We start from the raw sequence: 16,036 nt of genomic DNA, 5'->3' as shown, positions 1-16,036 counted from the left end.
ATAGAAAACATTCAAAGCTGATACAGAATCTGGCATGGAATAAGTTCTCTGCTTCAATGTGTAAATTTGATTTGATACACATGTCTGCTTTAAAGAAAAGAGGCATATATTTTACTAAGTGCAGCGCCCTGGTTGACCTGATGGGATATACACTTAGTGCATGCAAACTTTCATTTGTATATAAAGTTGAAGTTTTTGATTTCAAATGGGTGTATGGGGGCCTTCTGGCATTCAGTGTAATACTGAAAAACACCAGTGATTCTGCGAGCCCTATACTGAGAGTGATAAAACTTGCACCCTGCTTTAATTATATTTAGCAGTCTGAAAATAACTTTTTAATGTTAAAAAAATGACTGGTGAAATTGTAAATCTAACAAATCTATGATCACCTTGGACTTCATAGTTGTCACAGTGACTACCAAGAATTACATGGCAGTAGTTGGGATATGACTCAGATCCTCTTGTTCCAGAAACTGTTGCCAGTATATGACTCATGACACACAGCTGAGCATTCTGATCCCATCCAGCAGAGAGCAGTGGCACACATATGCAATAGTAAAGGTCTGGTTGTTAAAATGGAAATTCCTTTACTGTATTTGTGATGTCACTTTTCCTTAAAGATAAAAACACACATACTCAGTGGTGTACACAAGGGTGCTAACGATAGATATGCCCATTTTAGGCACCTTGGGATGCACTGTTTTCCACCCCACTCCTGAGCCCAAAATCACATGACCCATTTCTGTACAGGTGGAAAACTTCCCCCAAATCTCTAGTCCACCATATTCACTGATATTGCCACCCTTCAAGTGGGCAGGGAACTTTACTCTTCTTACCTACTCTATTTGCTGCCCAGCTTGGGCTACAACATCAAACCTTTCTTGGCTCCATGCCAGGACATCTGTACCCTCAGTCACTGTTCTGCATCACTCAACTTCCTCCTGAGCTGAGGAAGAGGTGAGGCCCAGCTGCAGGGGTAGGCAGCTGTCAGTAAGGGCTATGGTTCCCTGACTGGAATAGTGGGGAATGAAACCAGATGGACATACTGCAAGAAGGGGTCCCAACCCGTCATTTTTCCCACTGGTCTCAGACGTTTCTTCTCCTAGCTACAGTTACCCCAAAGACTCACCAAAACCCTAGAAATTAGATGTATTCCTAGTGACCAGCACTGGGCAATTAGCCAATTTCTTTAGGGTTAATTACAAAATACATTAAATTTTCAGTATATATTTCCTGGTTTACACATAGAAAGGTTCTGTTCCTCAGGAACATTTTTAGAATATTTTAGTGATGCAGCTTCCTCTTAGGTGTCAGAGGTACGTTTGATTTCAGAACCTCCCACTTACGTGTAATTTAAATCTTACAGCATCCTACAGGTGCACCTTATGCAACATAACATGAAAATAACATTTTAGAGCTGAATCATCACTCAGTAAGGCTGACAGAAGGCAAAAAAGGGGAGTGATTAGCTCTTCAGGTATTCTATGCCATGCCACAGAAAAAGACTTTTAGCACGAACAGCAAGATGAACTTTGGGTGACACCATATGTCACACTGTCACTGTGCCCTTATGAAATTTTAGGGAAAAGAAGGCAATTTGGAACAAGTTATCCATCCTTGGATATGTTTGTATCCAGCTCCTGCTTAAGCCATTCTAGGGACTGTGTGCCTCCGAAAGAAGAATTCGGTCCAAAACGGGGAAATGCACTAATGAGGGAAGTATCGTTCTGTGACTAAAGCAGGTGCTGTTGGAACCTGGGTTAAGTTCCTAACTATGCCGTGCACTTGATGTGTCACAACACATTATTTAATTTTCAAAACCAGTGGCTACTTTTAAAAATCTGGACCTTAATTTTTATGTCAGGGTGTGTGTGTGTGTGTGTGAGAGAGAGAGAGAGAGAGAGAAAGAGAGAGAGAGAGATGAATCATGCCTTCACCATCCCTCTCATGGGAGTTGTCAGATTCCATGTGTGCGTGTCTGAAAGAGAAATATGAATCATGACTTCACTGTCCCTCACAGGGATGTTTGTTGTTATTACTAACATTGTTAGGAATGAATATTAAGATCCCTGCATGGAAAAGGCTACAACAATACAATTTATTATTAAAAACAATTATTCCATGTTGCTTTCCCCAAATTCTCAGCGTTGCATACGCAAATATAGGCTCTCTTTGTAAAGCTAGACTTTCTTTTAAAATGAAAGGTCATATTGGAAGCAAATAGCTGTTAAAATGGTCAGTGTTTTCAACATATTTTGTACGGGTGGAGAAGCTGAGAACATCACTGATGTCATCTCCAGTGTGGTAAACTATTGCTGTGCTTTGTTAATTGTTCCTAATGCTTCTGTGACATCCTCTAATGCACCTGGCCTGGTTAGACATACCAATGGGTGATATGGTGTAATGGGAGATGCATATAAGCATTATATAATGATCTCATCTCCCTCCAGGAAACCTGTGAATCCCTCTTGGATTTAACATTGGAAGAAGTAAGGAAGAATTCTAATGTTGAAAGAACAAAATGGAAATTTTTTGGCATTAGCCTGTCATCATCTTTACCAGCCTCTGTGGCCCCCAGTCCTGACATTGGGCTGGTAGTTGATGGGAAAACATTGAACGTCATTTTCCAAGGAAAGCTGGAAGAGAAGTTTCTGGAGCTGACCAAGTACTGTCGCTCAGTTTTGTGCTGCCGTGCCACTCCTTTGCAGAAGAGCATGGTGGTCAAACTAGTGCGGAGACAATTAAAAGTCATGACACTGTCAATAGGTACTTAACTTCCTTAGTCTCTTGAAATTCTAGATTATTTTGGTTTTATGCTTTTTATATTCATCATGAGTTACGAGCACATGGGAAAAAGATGGTGCTAAATATTCTCTCCTTAGCAATAGCCATACGCTTGCAGGTGAAATTTCCTCTTTCCTACCATTGAACAACCTCATCTCCCATTAAAGTCAAAGATCAGATGAGGGCACCCAGCAACTTTGAATATGATCAACTCTTCCTCCCCACCTCCCTCCAAAACTCTTCAGTTCAGGAAAACCAATCATAATAATAGTTACTCTGCTTGTTGTGTTAACATTTCCCTTTTACTCTTGGATTTTTCCCAATTTTTCAAAACAGGGCATATCCCCAGAGCAGCATTAGATACTGACACGCTTGCTTTTAACCTGCAAGTAAACTAGTTGATGTGAAATCAGCAAGTTTCTTGTTTCAGCATGTGCGATTCTACTAAAATCCTTGCAGAATTGACTTAAAAACTTACAACATAACCAAGGCCTGCAGGGACCAAACAAAATATTAACAGGAAGGGAAGGGTCTGATAATTTTTTACATTTCTAGATTTGCATCATTTTTTTTAAAGGAAAATGTAAAAGCAAGATATATATTGCCACACTTCCATTTTGTTTATGCCACTTCACTAGTTTACCTTGCTCACAGACTACATGTTTACATACAAACCTGAATATTCTTGCCACTGGGATATTCTTTGTAGTCAAAGATCTTGAAAATGTCACCAAAATTATGATGAGTAGAATTGTGGTTTTAAAGTGGCTTGTTATACTGTATAATTTGCATTACCTTGTGTGATTTAAGTCAAAGAAATCTACAAAATGAATTACTACAAAAGCATGCTTTTGATCATTTGGGTTCCACCAAGAAAAAACATAACAGTGATTGTTAATATGCTTTATATTTGGTATCAGGTGATATAGAGAGAATGTGAGAAGGAAGCCGTCATAAAACTATTATAACTCCTGTTTCTTTTACTCAGAACTTTTGAAAACGTGCATTTTTGGGCTGAATTTTTCCATGCATGGTACCTGTCTGAATCTGAATGTTTTAGGCCATTTTTGAGTTATGATAAAATGGAAAAAATTGCTTTTTTGCCATAGGAGGAAGGGGGAACAAATTGTTCTCTAAGGCTTTTTTGTTTGGCTTGTTGGTTTTGGTGATGGTTGGAGTAAATAAGCTGAACCTCATGAAGTAAATTTATTTTTGTAGAAAGTCCATAAAAAATAGCATGTACTTTGGGAAATCTGAACAAATGTGATCGTTAAAATACATGAGTTCATGTATTGCTACCTCAGTCACTGACTCTGCTTAATACTTTATGCTTGCAAGTATTATGGAGGGAGTTTTGCCATTGTTTTCAATGGAACCAGAATTTCATCCCAAGAGTTTGTGACCCAAAGGCTCACAGCAAGGAGGTATCAGACTCAAGTTTCTTGACTGTTTGACCTAATCCTAATCCACCTGACCACAAGGAAAGGCACCAGCAACCCTAAATGTGTTATTGTAAAGATACTTGTCTATCAGCAATACTTTGAGATGTTGCTCTCAGATACAGGCATATAACACTGAACAAGACCAAACCTTGGCATTATTTTATCCTTTATTTTCATATTTCTGGAAATCGGTTCTTTTTTCTCTTCAAGGTGACGGTGCAAATGATGTGAGTATGATTCAAGCAGCTGATGTTGGGATTGGAATTTCTGGCCAGGAAGGCATGCAGGTATCCCTTAAATTTATCCCCCTTTCTATTTTTATGAAATATATTTGAGTAGCTTCAAGGGCTTATAGAAGGACCTTTATTCTAAGTAACAACTTGAAATTAAGATACAAGTTGGCATTATTGCTATCCTGACATTATCCTTTCCATCATTGTGGGACTAACTGTTTATCCTAAGCTTGAAAAATCAGCAGATGAGTATCCATCAGTGGAATAGCTTTCTGGATCACCTCTTCTGTAGAATTTCCCCAAGATTCTGGCACAAGGCTGCTTTTTGCCCTAATTTCTTTCCAGATGTTCCCCCTCCCTCATCATTCTGGATTCATTAATACATTTTTATGGTGCATTCTGGGAAGGCAGAAGGGTGCAGTTTCATATTTAGTTAACCAGCCTCAAAGTGTCAACACAATAGTGGGTGGTTCCCTCATTGTTCATTCTTGAATCAGATCATGCTGGGTAGAGAAATAGAATTTTTAATAAATCATCTCAATACTTTTTTATTTAAGGCTGTGATGGCCAGTGACTTTGCAATATCTCGATTTAAACATCTCAAGAAGCTACTTCTGGTCCATGGACATTGGTGCTACTCTCGCTTGGCAAAGATGGTGATTTACTTCTTCTACAAAAATGTGGTAAGATGCAAAGGATCCTGGATGCCTTGGTTTACTTCAGTCAAGCTGGCTTAAAGTACCAGTTCTTGTAGGCCATGTTTCTTTAATGTTCATTGAATTGAAATTCCTTTTTCTTCACTTGGACAGTTCATGATTACTCACAAGTTCACTCTTACTACTCTACTGACCTAAAGCCTTCAGAAAAAGTAACATCTAGATCTTTCACTGTACAAGTTGATAGTACTGTCCCGAAGAGGAAATACCTCAGTTTAGTGACTTTTATTAGTTCAGAAACTTTTCCAGTAACACTCATGAGCCTCAAAATAAAATTTGCTACCTATTTGCATAAGGAATGGTAGATTAGTGCTAGAAGATGGAAGATGACTTTACATTAGGCAAGAATTGCATGTGAAACTTGTGAATTTTTGTTATTAATTTTATAGGAATTGCTTGCAAGCACTGGTGCGGTCATATCTAGCATTTTTATTAAAAGTTTAATGTAAATGCAAATAAGCTGTGCATTGAAGAATAATGTAAAGTGGATAAACTTGAGAGTAATACACTTTCAGCAAGCCTGTGCAAACAAGTCTATTTAACTTGAAATACATTCTGAGCATGAAAGACTATTTACTTAGAATTCAAAGTGTTCACATTTTAAATTTTTTTTAAAGTCATCATTTTAAATAAGGATCATGTCTTATCAATATTAAAATTTGTAATGGAAAACTTTTTTGGTCTGGGCATGCTTTCAAAGCTTAAATGATATTTATTTGCGACATGAAATAGTTTTCTCAAGTGGAATGCTGTTGTTCATTATCTCCCCGCTACCATTTGGGAGTGGGGAGAGACCTTTTGATTCCACAGTCACAACCAATTTTGTAAAAGGATTTAAAACTTGGTGTTCAGAACTGAATGATTGAATTGCTCTGCTGTATTTTCTTAAAGGAAATACACCGTGATGCATTGATTTAAAACCAAAATATTCCTTAAAGGTACATTGCATTGATTAAGTGAAGGAATGCAAAGCTATCAGTTTAAGATCTCTCTTAGTGAAATGGATGTGTGATGTGGAATATCAAGTAGCTAAAGGTGGAATGGATATGTGGTGTGGAAGAATATCTCAGAGCTCTCCATGCTATTTAAACCCCATTGGTGGACCTATTGGCTGGGATTAACTATGCACTGCAAAATGAGGAACTCACACCAGCCCCAAATAGACCATCACAATTGGTGAAGGTCCAAAGAAGAGGCCACAGGAGAACTGTGACTTTGTGGCTTCAGGAGCCCAAAGTAAAATGAAATTTATACTTACCAAAAGCAATTTTTCTTGCAAGTTCGAAATGTTGGGACTGTCTACTCATAATGCATCGTTTGGTGGTTTTTGTTCACTTCTCTCACAGAGCTACGTCAGCCTGCTCTTCTGGTACCAGTTCTTCTGTGGCTTCTCAGGGACCACTATGATAGATTACTGGCAGATGATCTTCTTCAACCTCTTTTTCACCTCGATGCCCCCCATCCTTTTTGGAATCCTGGATAAAGATGTATCTGCAGAAACACTCCTAAGTTTGCCTGAACTATACAAGAGTGGGCAAAATTCAGAGGTGGGTCTTGGCTGCTGGTGTAACTGTATGAGATCTGCTGTTTTGTTTGATAAGGCAGTGGTTCTCAACTCTTTTCGTGCTCTCTCTCCCCCTTCCCCCCCCCCCCCCGATATCCACTATCCACCTATTCTTTCTCTTCTGCTTACAGCCACCCAAAGGATTGTGTAACTAGGGTCATGAGAAGTACCTGTGTGTGGATTTAAAGTGGAGGTGGTGGTGGAAGCTGGGCTGAGTGCTGGTGCCAATGATGGGGCTGAGTTGGAAGGTGTAAACCGGAGAATTGGTGCGGTCACAAATCTCCTGGGCCTGATTGGCCACTGAGTCACTCCAGTTTCATTCCTGTGTAAGTCCACTGAAGACATAAGGTGGGCGAGGTAATACCTTTTATTGGATCAATGTCTGCTGATGAAAGAGACAAGCTTTGGAGCTTCCACAAAGCTGTTCTTCGACAGAAGTTGGTCCAATAAAAGATATTACTTCACCCATCCCATGTCTTCAACATCCTGGGGCCAACACAGTTATAACACCACTGCAAACAACGTAAGTCCACTGAAGTCAGTGGAGAGCAGCTTTGGAGAATCAAGCCCTATACACTGAAACCCTGAAGACTCTCTTAACATCAGAAAGGTGTAATGTCTCTGACCTGAAGAAAGATGAAGTGGAAGAATTTGTAAAGACTTTTGTTTTTCATTATTGGGGGATGTAGGAAGAAATAAATGAGTGGAGTTGAAAGGTAACAGCTGAGTGTAAAAACAGCATGGCCCCTGATTTAAATTCTGATGGGGTCTGAGTATTTGTAACCTAAGCAGGAGTTCTAAAGGAAAAGCTTTTAAAGTGAAGATGGCAGTAGAAAGTGACACATAAACTTAAGACTTTAGATCAACAAAAGGCTGTCAGACTGCGTGTATGCGCTCCTGCTGTTATGTTTAGAAATAGTCCTTTTAATATACAAAGTACTTCTTTTGTCACTATAAGAGTTTGGTGTCCCTGCTTTTCCAGGCCCGGATGCTTTCATTTTTTCCTTTGAATACTCAGAAATTGATAAAAATCAGGGAATATGTATAAGCGATTATATTAAGCTTTTTCTCAAACCTCCCTGTCAAGTTCAGAGAACCAGGCTGATCTTTTATTTATTTATTACAAATGCACACATTTTTTTCTATGTCATTTTAAAATGCTTAGCCTAGCTTGGGCTCAACTGTTCTTTTCTAATCTGTTCTAATCAAAACCTTTTTTGAGGGCAGATTTTGACCTGCCCTTTTCAGGTCCCAGAACAGTGGAATACAGAAGGAGTCAGGGCTCCTCCGTTTTATGCAGCAGTCACATTTTTAGTTTGGGGTGTGATTTTCAGTGGTGCTGAGTGCCCAGGACTCAATAGTTTCACTTTGATGTTCTGACAGTCCAGCTCTTGGAATACAAAATGTGGAAGGTAGTCATGCTGCCAACAGACTCTCTGAAGAGGTCCCACCCTCTTCCAACACCCGCTGTTGGCCTGGTCTCGGTGGAATGTATTTCTTCATGTTTTCAAAGGGCATAGTCATTGGTGCTCTGGCATTCTGAAGGCCTCATCAACCTGCCACTCCCATAGTGACCCTATCGGTTACTGCAGCTCTTGCATTAAAAGTCATGATAAAGGCTTAAATGTCAACATGTGCAATCACATTACATTTCCCTAAACTTACTGTTCCATGGAAAGGAGTTTTAAAGCATAACATTTGGCCCAAACATACAGCTTTTATGGGAGTTTTGCCTAAATAAGAACTGCAGGATCAGGGTCTTAAAGATGAGTTAATGGATGCATTACAAACTAGCAGAAATGGAGTGATAATGGTTATCCCTCACTTCCTACAGACCTACAAGCTGTCAACTTTTAGTATTGCCGTGTTGGATGCCTTCTACCAGAGTCTCATCTGCTTCTTTGTCCCTTATTTGGTAAGTAAGTAGAGGATTTAAACACTACTTCTTTAAACCTTGACTAGTCAGAATGCATATCTGATTTTTGTCTATTTTCTAGATGTACAAGGACTCTGACATTGATGTCTTCACATTTGGAACCCCCATCAATACCATCTCTCTCTTCACAATTCTCTTGCACCAAGCTCTAGAAATGAAAACTTGGGTATGTCTGTAAATGTGATGTGTACAGATGACAATTTTACTTTTTGTGTGTTTAAATATGATTATAAGATAGTGTAGATAGGGCCTACAGAAAGCCATGGAATTGTCTTTGAGTCATTTTTTAACTCTGGATCACACAAAGGAAATACGTTTCCTTATATGCAGCGAGGTATCATCAATGGGCCAACAAAAATGGATGATTTGCCTAGATTAATTGCCTCCCTGGAATACCTTTGATTATTCATACAATGTCTTTGGGACAGAACAATGCAGAATTCTTGCAGTTAGGCATGAGAATAGGAGACTTTGTGCCATGCTCTTAGAGATAGTCTTTATTACTTGCAAGTTATTGTCCTTTCAGTGAGTTATGTGGAGGAGGGCGTGTTTTATTCTGTAATATATACATATTGCATTATGTAATAGTTCTCAATAACATGAACTGTACAGGTATGTTCCTTCCAATATCCTTATATGTTCCCCTGTACTAAAACTAAAGTCATGGGATCTAGTATCAGTGTTTGGTGCCATTAATGTGTTCTCTGCTTCTGTTCATAGACATGCTTCCATTGGATCACAATGATTGGAAGTGTTCTGCTTTACTTCACCTTCTCAACTATCTACAATGCTGTCTGCGTTGTTTGTAATGAACCCACAAGCCCCTACTGGCTTATGGAGGATCAGCTGTCAGATCCTAGCTTTTATTTAGTGTGCTTCATTACACCAGTCATAGCACTTTTACCAAGGTTTGAACATTTGATTTTTTTTTTCCTTCCCAACGTTGGGATTTGAGGGCATTAGGGTAAAATAATAATAATGATGATGATGATAATGATGCCTTGTATAGATAAAAACTGTATTTTCCTTAGATGTCTCAGAGTCATGTTTGGTCAAACGTGGAGACCTGGCTTCTATTCTCAGTTCAGCCGTTGGCTCATACAATGATCTAATCTTTGACAAATCACTTGTGCCTCCTTTTGCTCATCTATAAAATGGACATGGTCATGCTTCTGTGAAGTGCTTTGTGATTTTACAAGTGAAAAGCTGCTATGCAAGTGTTCAATATTATGGGTATAGCAATATTCAGTGTACCACTGTTCGATAAAGGGTAGGTTTAAATTTTGAATTGTCCCCAAATGCAGTAAAATCTTGAAAAATATCTACTTCTATCATGTCACTATATTATACTACATTTTTAAATAATTACCATCTTAAAATTTGGCAATGCATTACTGCGGATAATTAATAATAACTTCTTTATATATAAACATCTCCGTACAGCCAAAATCTTAATTTACTATTGTGATGCTTTTGGGGTTCACTCAGACCAAAAAGGGCTTCTCTCACCACCTGCGTTGGAACCCTGATTGCCTCTGTGCTGTGCACCTTTGGCTCAGAGCCCTGACACCAGCAGCATGCTCACAGCACAATGGTCTCACCCTGGTTTCTTACTCACACTAAGTTATCAGCGTTCTCCAACTAGTTTAATAGGAGGACCCATCTTTTGTAGATACAGTGAATTGACTTCTTTGTTCTCCCAGGAGACGGATGACTCAAATATCTCTTTGCCCCCACATATATTACCCCAAAGTCCATTGTCTCTGTTTCAAGAGCCAGAAAGGCTTCCAGAGGGGTACAGACTTCATCTGTGGTTGTGATCATTAAGTGGTCTTTTCCCCTGCTTGTTGGCTTGATGGCTTTGTTTACCTTATATGTAAATGTACCTCCATTGTCCTCTGCCTGTGATTAAGCTGGTCAGACAAGGAAAAAACAGGGAGGAAACGGTTTTGCCTCCTATGTCTGTTTACAGACTACAAAACAATATCAGAGGGCATGCTTAATTTCACATACATCATTGTTACATACATTTCACGGTGATATTAATGACAAGCATGGTGGTAGTTTTCAAATGACTTATTACAAGACACCTGTTAAATGAATATCATGGCAATGATGTGTTGAGGGCACTGAGTGTGTCAGACCTATTGTGAGTTACAGTATAGTGTGCCCTCTGCCAGCAGGTATGGAGGGGCTCGCAGAGTCACAACTATATGCCAAATAATGGATGTATTGGAAAATATTCAGTGACAATGCAATTGTTTTAACAGGTGACAGGCTAAAAATATATACTTTAATTTCTTTATGTGGGTTATTGTTAACACCCTAGGTTATTAGAACTGAAATAGTTTATAAAAACAAATCTCCTATTCCCAAATTATGCTGCTAATTTATTTTTTGCACTACGTTCAACTTGGACAATGAAATAAGACTAGTTTGTTTCACTTTTTGTTTCTAGTCAGTTTCACTTTTGTGGTTGTCATGACCTGTAAATACTAGTTATGAAAACAGTTCCTTTAATGTTGTATTCTGTAGGACCACTTGTCAAACACATTATAAAATATGGGCCGAAATTATCAGAAAGGTGACCATTTAAGACTAAACTTTTTTTTTCCTCAAATAATACCTGTCCAATGAGTACTATTTTTCCATGTGGTTTTAGATTTACTTCTGTTTATATGCTGTGCTATATAAGGTAAAGATGAAGTGCCTCATATTTCAATGCAGGCCCACATCTTTGGGGTACAGCATCTTTTACTGTCTGTTTTGTTCTTGGTTGGGTTCCTATCAGCCCATATTCACTGTTGTCATTTTTGACCCTGAGCTTGCTACGAAGAGCTAGATCAAACACATAGTTAGGAATTCATGTCTCTATCTTGGGGATTCAGCAAGGTTGAGATCATTGCTGCCTCAGCAGGATACTGAGTTTAAGGATTTGTGTCTTGATAACTTCAGGGGTGGAGCACTGCTGTTCCCTCTTGCAGGCACCCCAGAATATTGTCTTTAGGAGTCTCTGTTCACACAAAATCCAGCTTGAAGTCCTCCCCCCCCAGAACTCCGTTATATCGAAAACACTCCTTCCTGTGATGTACAGCCTCACACTCAAATTAAGTTTTCTGTGACGTTCTTCCTCTTGGCATGCTGATTGATCCTTAGTTCCTCTGTTTCCCACTTGGAGTTTACAACTTTGAGACTCCTGACTATCTCTAGGAGGTAGGATTAAAATCCTGGAGCCTCAATTCCTCCTCGTGGCCACAACTTCTTGTATTTATTGATTCTATAGGTTGGAGTTGCTAAGACATTTAGTGTTCAGTGAAGGACATACCCATTTGCCCTTGCTTGTGTGCAGAGTTTTTGTAGTAGCTCTCCGTGGTAGTTCTACCCATGCACATGACCAAAAAAATTTGACTATGCTTTCCTGTTAAGTATAGAATATGAATCTCGCTGCTTGTGAGCTCCCAGTTTCATGCACCTTTGCTCAACTTTCAGGCACTGCCAGGGAGCTGGAAGAAGAGTGGGTGCAGTGGAGGCAGTATAAAAGCAAGGAGTCTCTTAATTGGTTTAGGATCAGGGCCGGCTAGCGAGGGGGAGGTGGAGGGGGAAGGGAGCGGTGGAGGGAAGAGAGAGAGAAGGAGGGCGGCCAGGGCTTCAGCGGGGCGCTGCCACACGGCCCTGACTACTGCGCCACCTGCCGGGAGGCTCCGCACTGCTCCAGTCGGCTGGGAGGGAAGGACGCCAGGCTTGCTGCAGGGCGCTCTCGTCCTCCGCACTGCCGCCCCCTACAGGGCGGCCGGAGTGGAACAAACAAACAAAACAAAAAAAAAGCAGCGGTGTCACCCTAGGATTGGGCGGAATGCCGCCTCGAACAATCTGCCGCCCCAAGCACCAGCTTGCTTGGCTGGTGCCTGGAGCCGGCCCTGTTTAGGATATATATTGGCCAGCCGTGTGGATAAAGGCCAAATCGTGCTCCAAGCCCTTCTCAGAAACCGTCCTTACGGGGAGCCTTTGGTTTTCAAATATGGCCTGGTAGTGTAGAGACAGGAATCATCTCTCTAGGGAGGCCAGCTGTTTTGCTGGTTCCTGAGCCACCCACAAGCTGGGATTGTTTTTACTTCCAAGCTCAGATGATATGTTAAACTAAGATCCTTTCTGCCCACCCTCTTTCTGAATACGGGAGACTATAACCCCAGGGTTCTGACTGATAGTGCTTCTCTCAGTGAAACCAGAGCTGTGTCTGACCTTCCTTGCCCTGTGCAGTGACTGCACAAACCTGTATTATCGTAATTTATATAGCATCATAAGTGTAAATGACTCCGTACAATAGGAGGACTGTGTGTATTTAAGTGCCTCCATTAGAAACATTACACCCCTCTGCCAGAAACCTGCAGAACAGTGGAAGCTGAAGGAACAGAATTAGATTTTTTTTCATGTTGTGGTAAATTACTGGTGAAGCCCGTTATTAATGCAGTACTCTTCTTCACCTTTCTCCAGGTATCTTATGTTGGCCGTGCGAGGAACCTTCAGAGCATCTCCGATTCTGAAAGCTCAGCAACTGGATAAGCTCCCCAAAGAGCAACAAGAGCTGGAAATCCAGAGGTGGAGGTCAGGAAAACAAGCCACCCGAAGCACACCTATGGCATCACCCAGCGATGAGGTTGACCGAACCAACAGCAATTTACATGTGTCACAGTTTCTGGGCCAAGCAGCAGTTACACCCCATGGAAATAACGATACCCAGGGACTCTCCACTCCTGAAATGAATCACCTAAGGGACTGGATACTAAATGGAGAAGGTAATTCTTCCACCAGGAGGTGGGCAGGGGAAGAAACTACTGCTGCCAACTCCTTAGCAAGACCCTGCCCTGGGCGAGATCTACTTGAGCCCACTAGGATAGCATCTCCTGGGCCATTCGCTAGCCATCTGACAAGTGATAACGCTGAAGAACTTACCCCTGGAAGCCATCGGAGGTCTGTGAGCGCAGTGACACTGTAAAAGATTTGGGGGAAGGGTGTTTGAACTTGTCATGTGACCACTTTTCTGGACATATTGTGCTGCTGCTGTGCGGCCCACGTGGAGAGGGAGTACAGAAGGGGGAGATAATGTTTCTATTTATATTCAACTGTGAAGCTTTCTAGATAGACAGACACATGGATTTACAAACCTGCTGGAACAGTGTAATATAATCACTAGTACTTACATAGCCCATGTTCATGTATCTTTTTGGGGAGTGGGAGTCACTAGTTGGTTGGTTTTGATTAACTAGGGCAATATGACATGAGCATCAATTAGTCACTGTGAAATGCACAATATGGATGAAAACCAAAGAGGTTGCTCACCAGGGAACATTTTCCCTTCACAATAATGGTGGTTGAATACCTGTGTGTTGATTAAATGGTAACTACAGTGAGAGGGAACCGTCTTCTAGGCCTTGCCTTAAAGCGGCAAATCCCATTCCAGCTCCTTTCAAGCTTTGTTGCTTTTTCAAGGGGCACCAGCAACTTAAAAATCACACTTCTATCTGACAATGTGTAATCTCCTACGGTTACAAGTGATACCTAAGGTGACTGTAACAGAAAGAAATTAGAAAAAATGGTATATTTTTCAGTTTGTATGCTTTATGCATGTAACAATACTGTGTATAGTCAGTTTCACTGTTTCCCTTCTATAGTCAGTTTCACCCTTTTTGTCTGGGTTGATCTTCTACACAGCAGTAGAGGGCAGTGAAGAAAAGATTTTAATAAACAAAAAAATGTTCATATAAAATCACACACACAAAAACTTGCAGGAGAACTTCGGGGAAGGTGTAGGACTTGTACTTTTGAAAGCTACCTAATTTAAACCAAAAAGTGAAATAGAAATATATTAACCCTGGCCGAATTTCAATTCAAGTAAACGTTCAACCTAACTAGAATTCTCCTAGCTTTTCAATTTGCCCTATACTATTATGAAGTGTTGCTGTGTTCTGTCAAACACATATCATGTTCTACCCCAGAGCTGGATGCATTCAATAATAGATGTGGACATCCCTACATGTTTATCAATATTGTTGGGATCATTTTGTGATGAAAGTTGCTGAAGAGATGGAAAATATTTTACAACATATACAGGCTGCTAATCACATTATAGTTGCAATAGCAAATGGTGACTAAAATGAAGTGTGTGTCTTCAAGGCTTTTAAAAAATACATCTCTAGATCTTTTTCAATACCTCAAAGTAATAAGAAATAAGAATAATCATAAATGACTCCAACATTACTAGCTGTTGCAATGCAGTGAATGATGTCTCTGTTGTTTCTCATAGAAATACTGACTTATTAGCACTATGTCAGGTTGCAAGATGTCACAGGAAAATCTTCACAATGTGGGGCTTAAACTGAACCCAATCATGCACTAAACTTATCTTGCCTGGCACTTGTGACTCAACCACTGACTCTATTTTAGAAATATTTTTAGCCTATATATACATGTATTATTTTAGCTAATTTATTATGACATATCACAATGTGTGATCCCTTTTTAATAACCCATTTAGCAAACACTCATTTGGCTTTGTGTAATCTGAGGACTACTGTAATTAATATCTTCAAGTTGTGGTTACTTTAAAACAAGTCAGGCAGGACTGAATATCATACCTAGCACTTAGATTTGTACTAAAACTGTAGTTCATTTATAACTGTAACCAATACAGTATTGTCTGCTCTGATGGAAGTAGAAGGCCATTTAGAAAGAGATTTTTTGTGTGTGATGTACGAATGAAGGGAATTAGGTATAGTTGAGGTTATTGTTAATGGGATGTGAGATTGCTCTGTGGCCTGCTTACTGGGTAAGAATGAATCCTTCGGTGCCTATATTTGATATCAAATCTTTTCTACTGGTTTTATGTGATCTAGTCCATTTTCTCTGAACTCGGGGAAATGAGGTGCCATTCACCAGTTTTTTCTCATGTATTTTATGATGACAAAATGTGGAATATTTCCACTGTAATAAAATTAATACATTTATGACTCAGAGTGTTATTCATGATGAGCCTTACCTGACAGGGGGAGAAAAGTAATAATACCAAACTCTTTTATATAGCACTTTTAATCGGCAGATCTCAAAGTGTTTTAGATAGGAGGTTGGCATCATTATCCCCATTTTATAGATGGGGAAACTGAGGAACGGAGAGGAAGTGACTTGCCCAAAGTCACCGAGCAGCCAGTGGCCAAGACGAGGTCTACTGAGTCCTAGTCTAGTGCTTTATCGACCAGGTCACACTGGCAACTTGTTAAGGGCAAAATAATGGATATCTTGTAGATTTGTGTGGGTGTATGGAGAGGGGGCAGGGGGCAGCCAAGACCAGTTCAAGCAAACCTGGGGAT

At 40.1% G+C, this 16,036-nt stretch overlaps 1 protein-coding gene across 5 annotated transcripts in view; it reads left to right on the top strand.

The window, feature by feature from the left end:
• The window catches only part of ATP10B (ATPase phospholipid transporting 10B (putative)), a 236,035-nt gene extending 220,350 nt beyond the window's left edge, over nt 1-15,685 (top strand). For all 5 annotated transcript variants that reach the window (XM_054038561.1, XM_054038560.1, XM_054038562.1 and 2 more), the window contains 8 exons: nt 2,451-2,766; nt 4,437-4,513; nt 5,017-5,142; nt 6,522-6,722; nt 8,574-8,654; nt 8,737-8,841; nt 9,396-9,583; nt 13,167-15,685. In XM_054038561.1, coding sequence (XP_053894536.1) covers nt 2,451-2,766; nt 4,437-4,513; nt 5,017-5,142; nt 6,522-6,722; nt 8,574-8,654; nt 8,737-8,841; nt 9,396-9,583; nt 13,167-13,668 — 1,596 coding nt within the window. In that variant the 3' untranslated portion in view covers nt 13,669-15,685. The remainder of the gene's footprint in view (nt 1-2,450; nt 2,767-4,436; nt 4,514-5,016; nt 5,143-6,521; nt 6,723-8,573; nt 8,655-8,736; nt 8,842-9,395; nt 9,584-13,166) is intronic.
• Nucleotides 15,686-16,036: the final 351 nt, after the last annotated feature.

The sequence above is a fragment of the Malaclemys terrapin genome, chromosome 8, assembly GCF_027887155.1.
Source record: "Malaclemys terrapin pileata isolate rMalTer1 chromosome 8, rMalTer1.hap1, whole genome shotgun sequence".
Taxonomy (NCBI): domain Eukaryota; kingdom Metazoa; phylum Chordata; order Testudines; family Emydidae; genus Malaclemys; species Malaclemys terrapin.
Note: the sequence above shows the minus strand (reverse complement) of the source record. Positions and strands in the feature narration are given on the sequence as shown.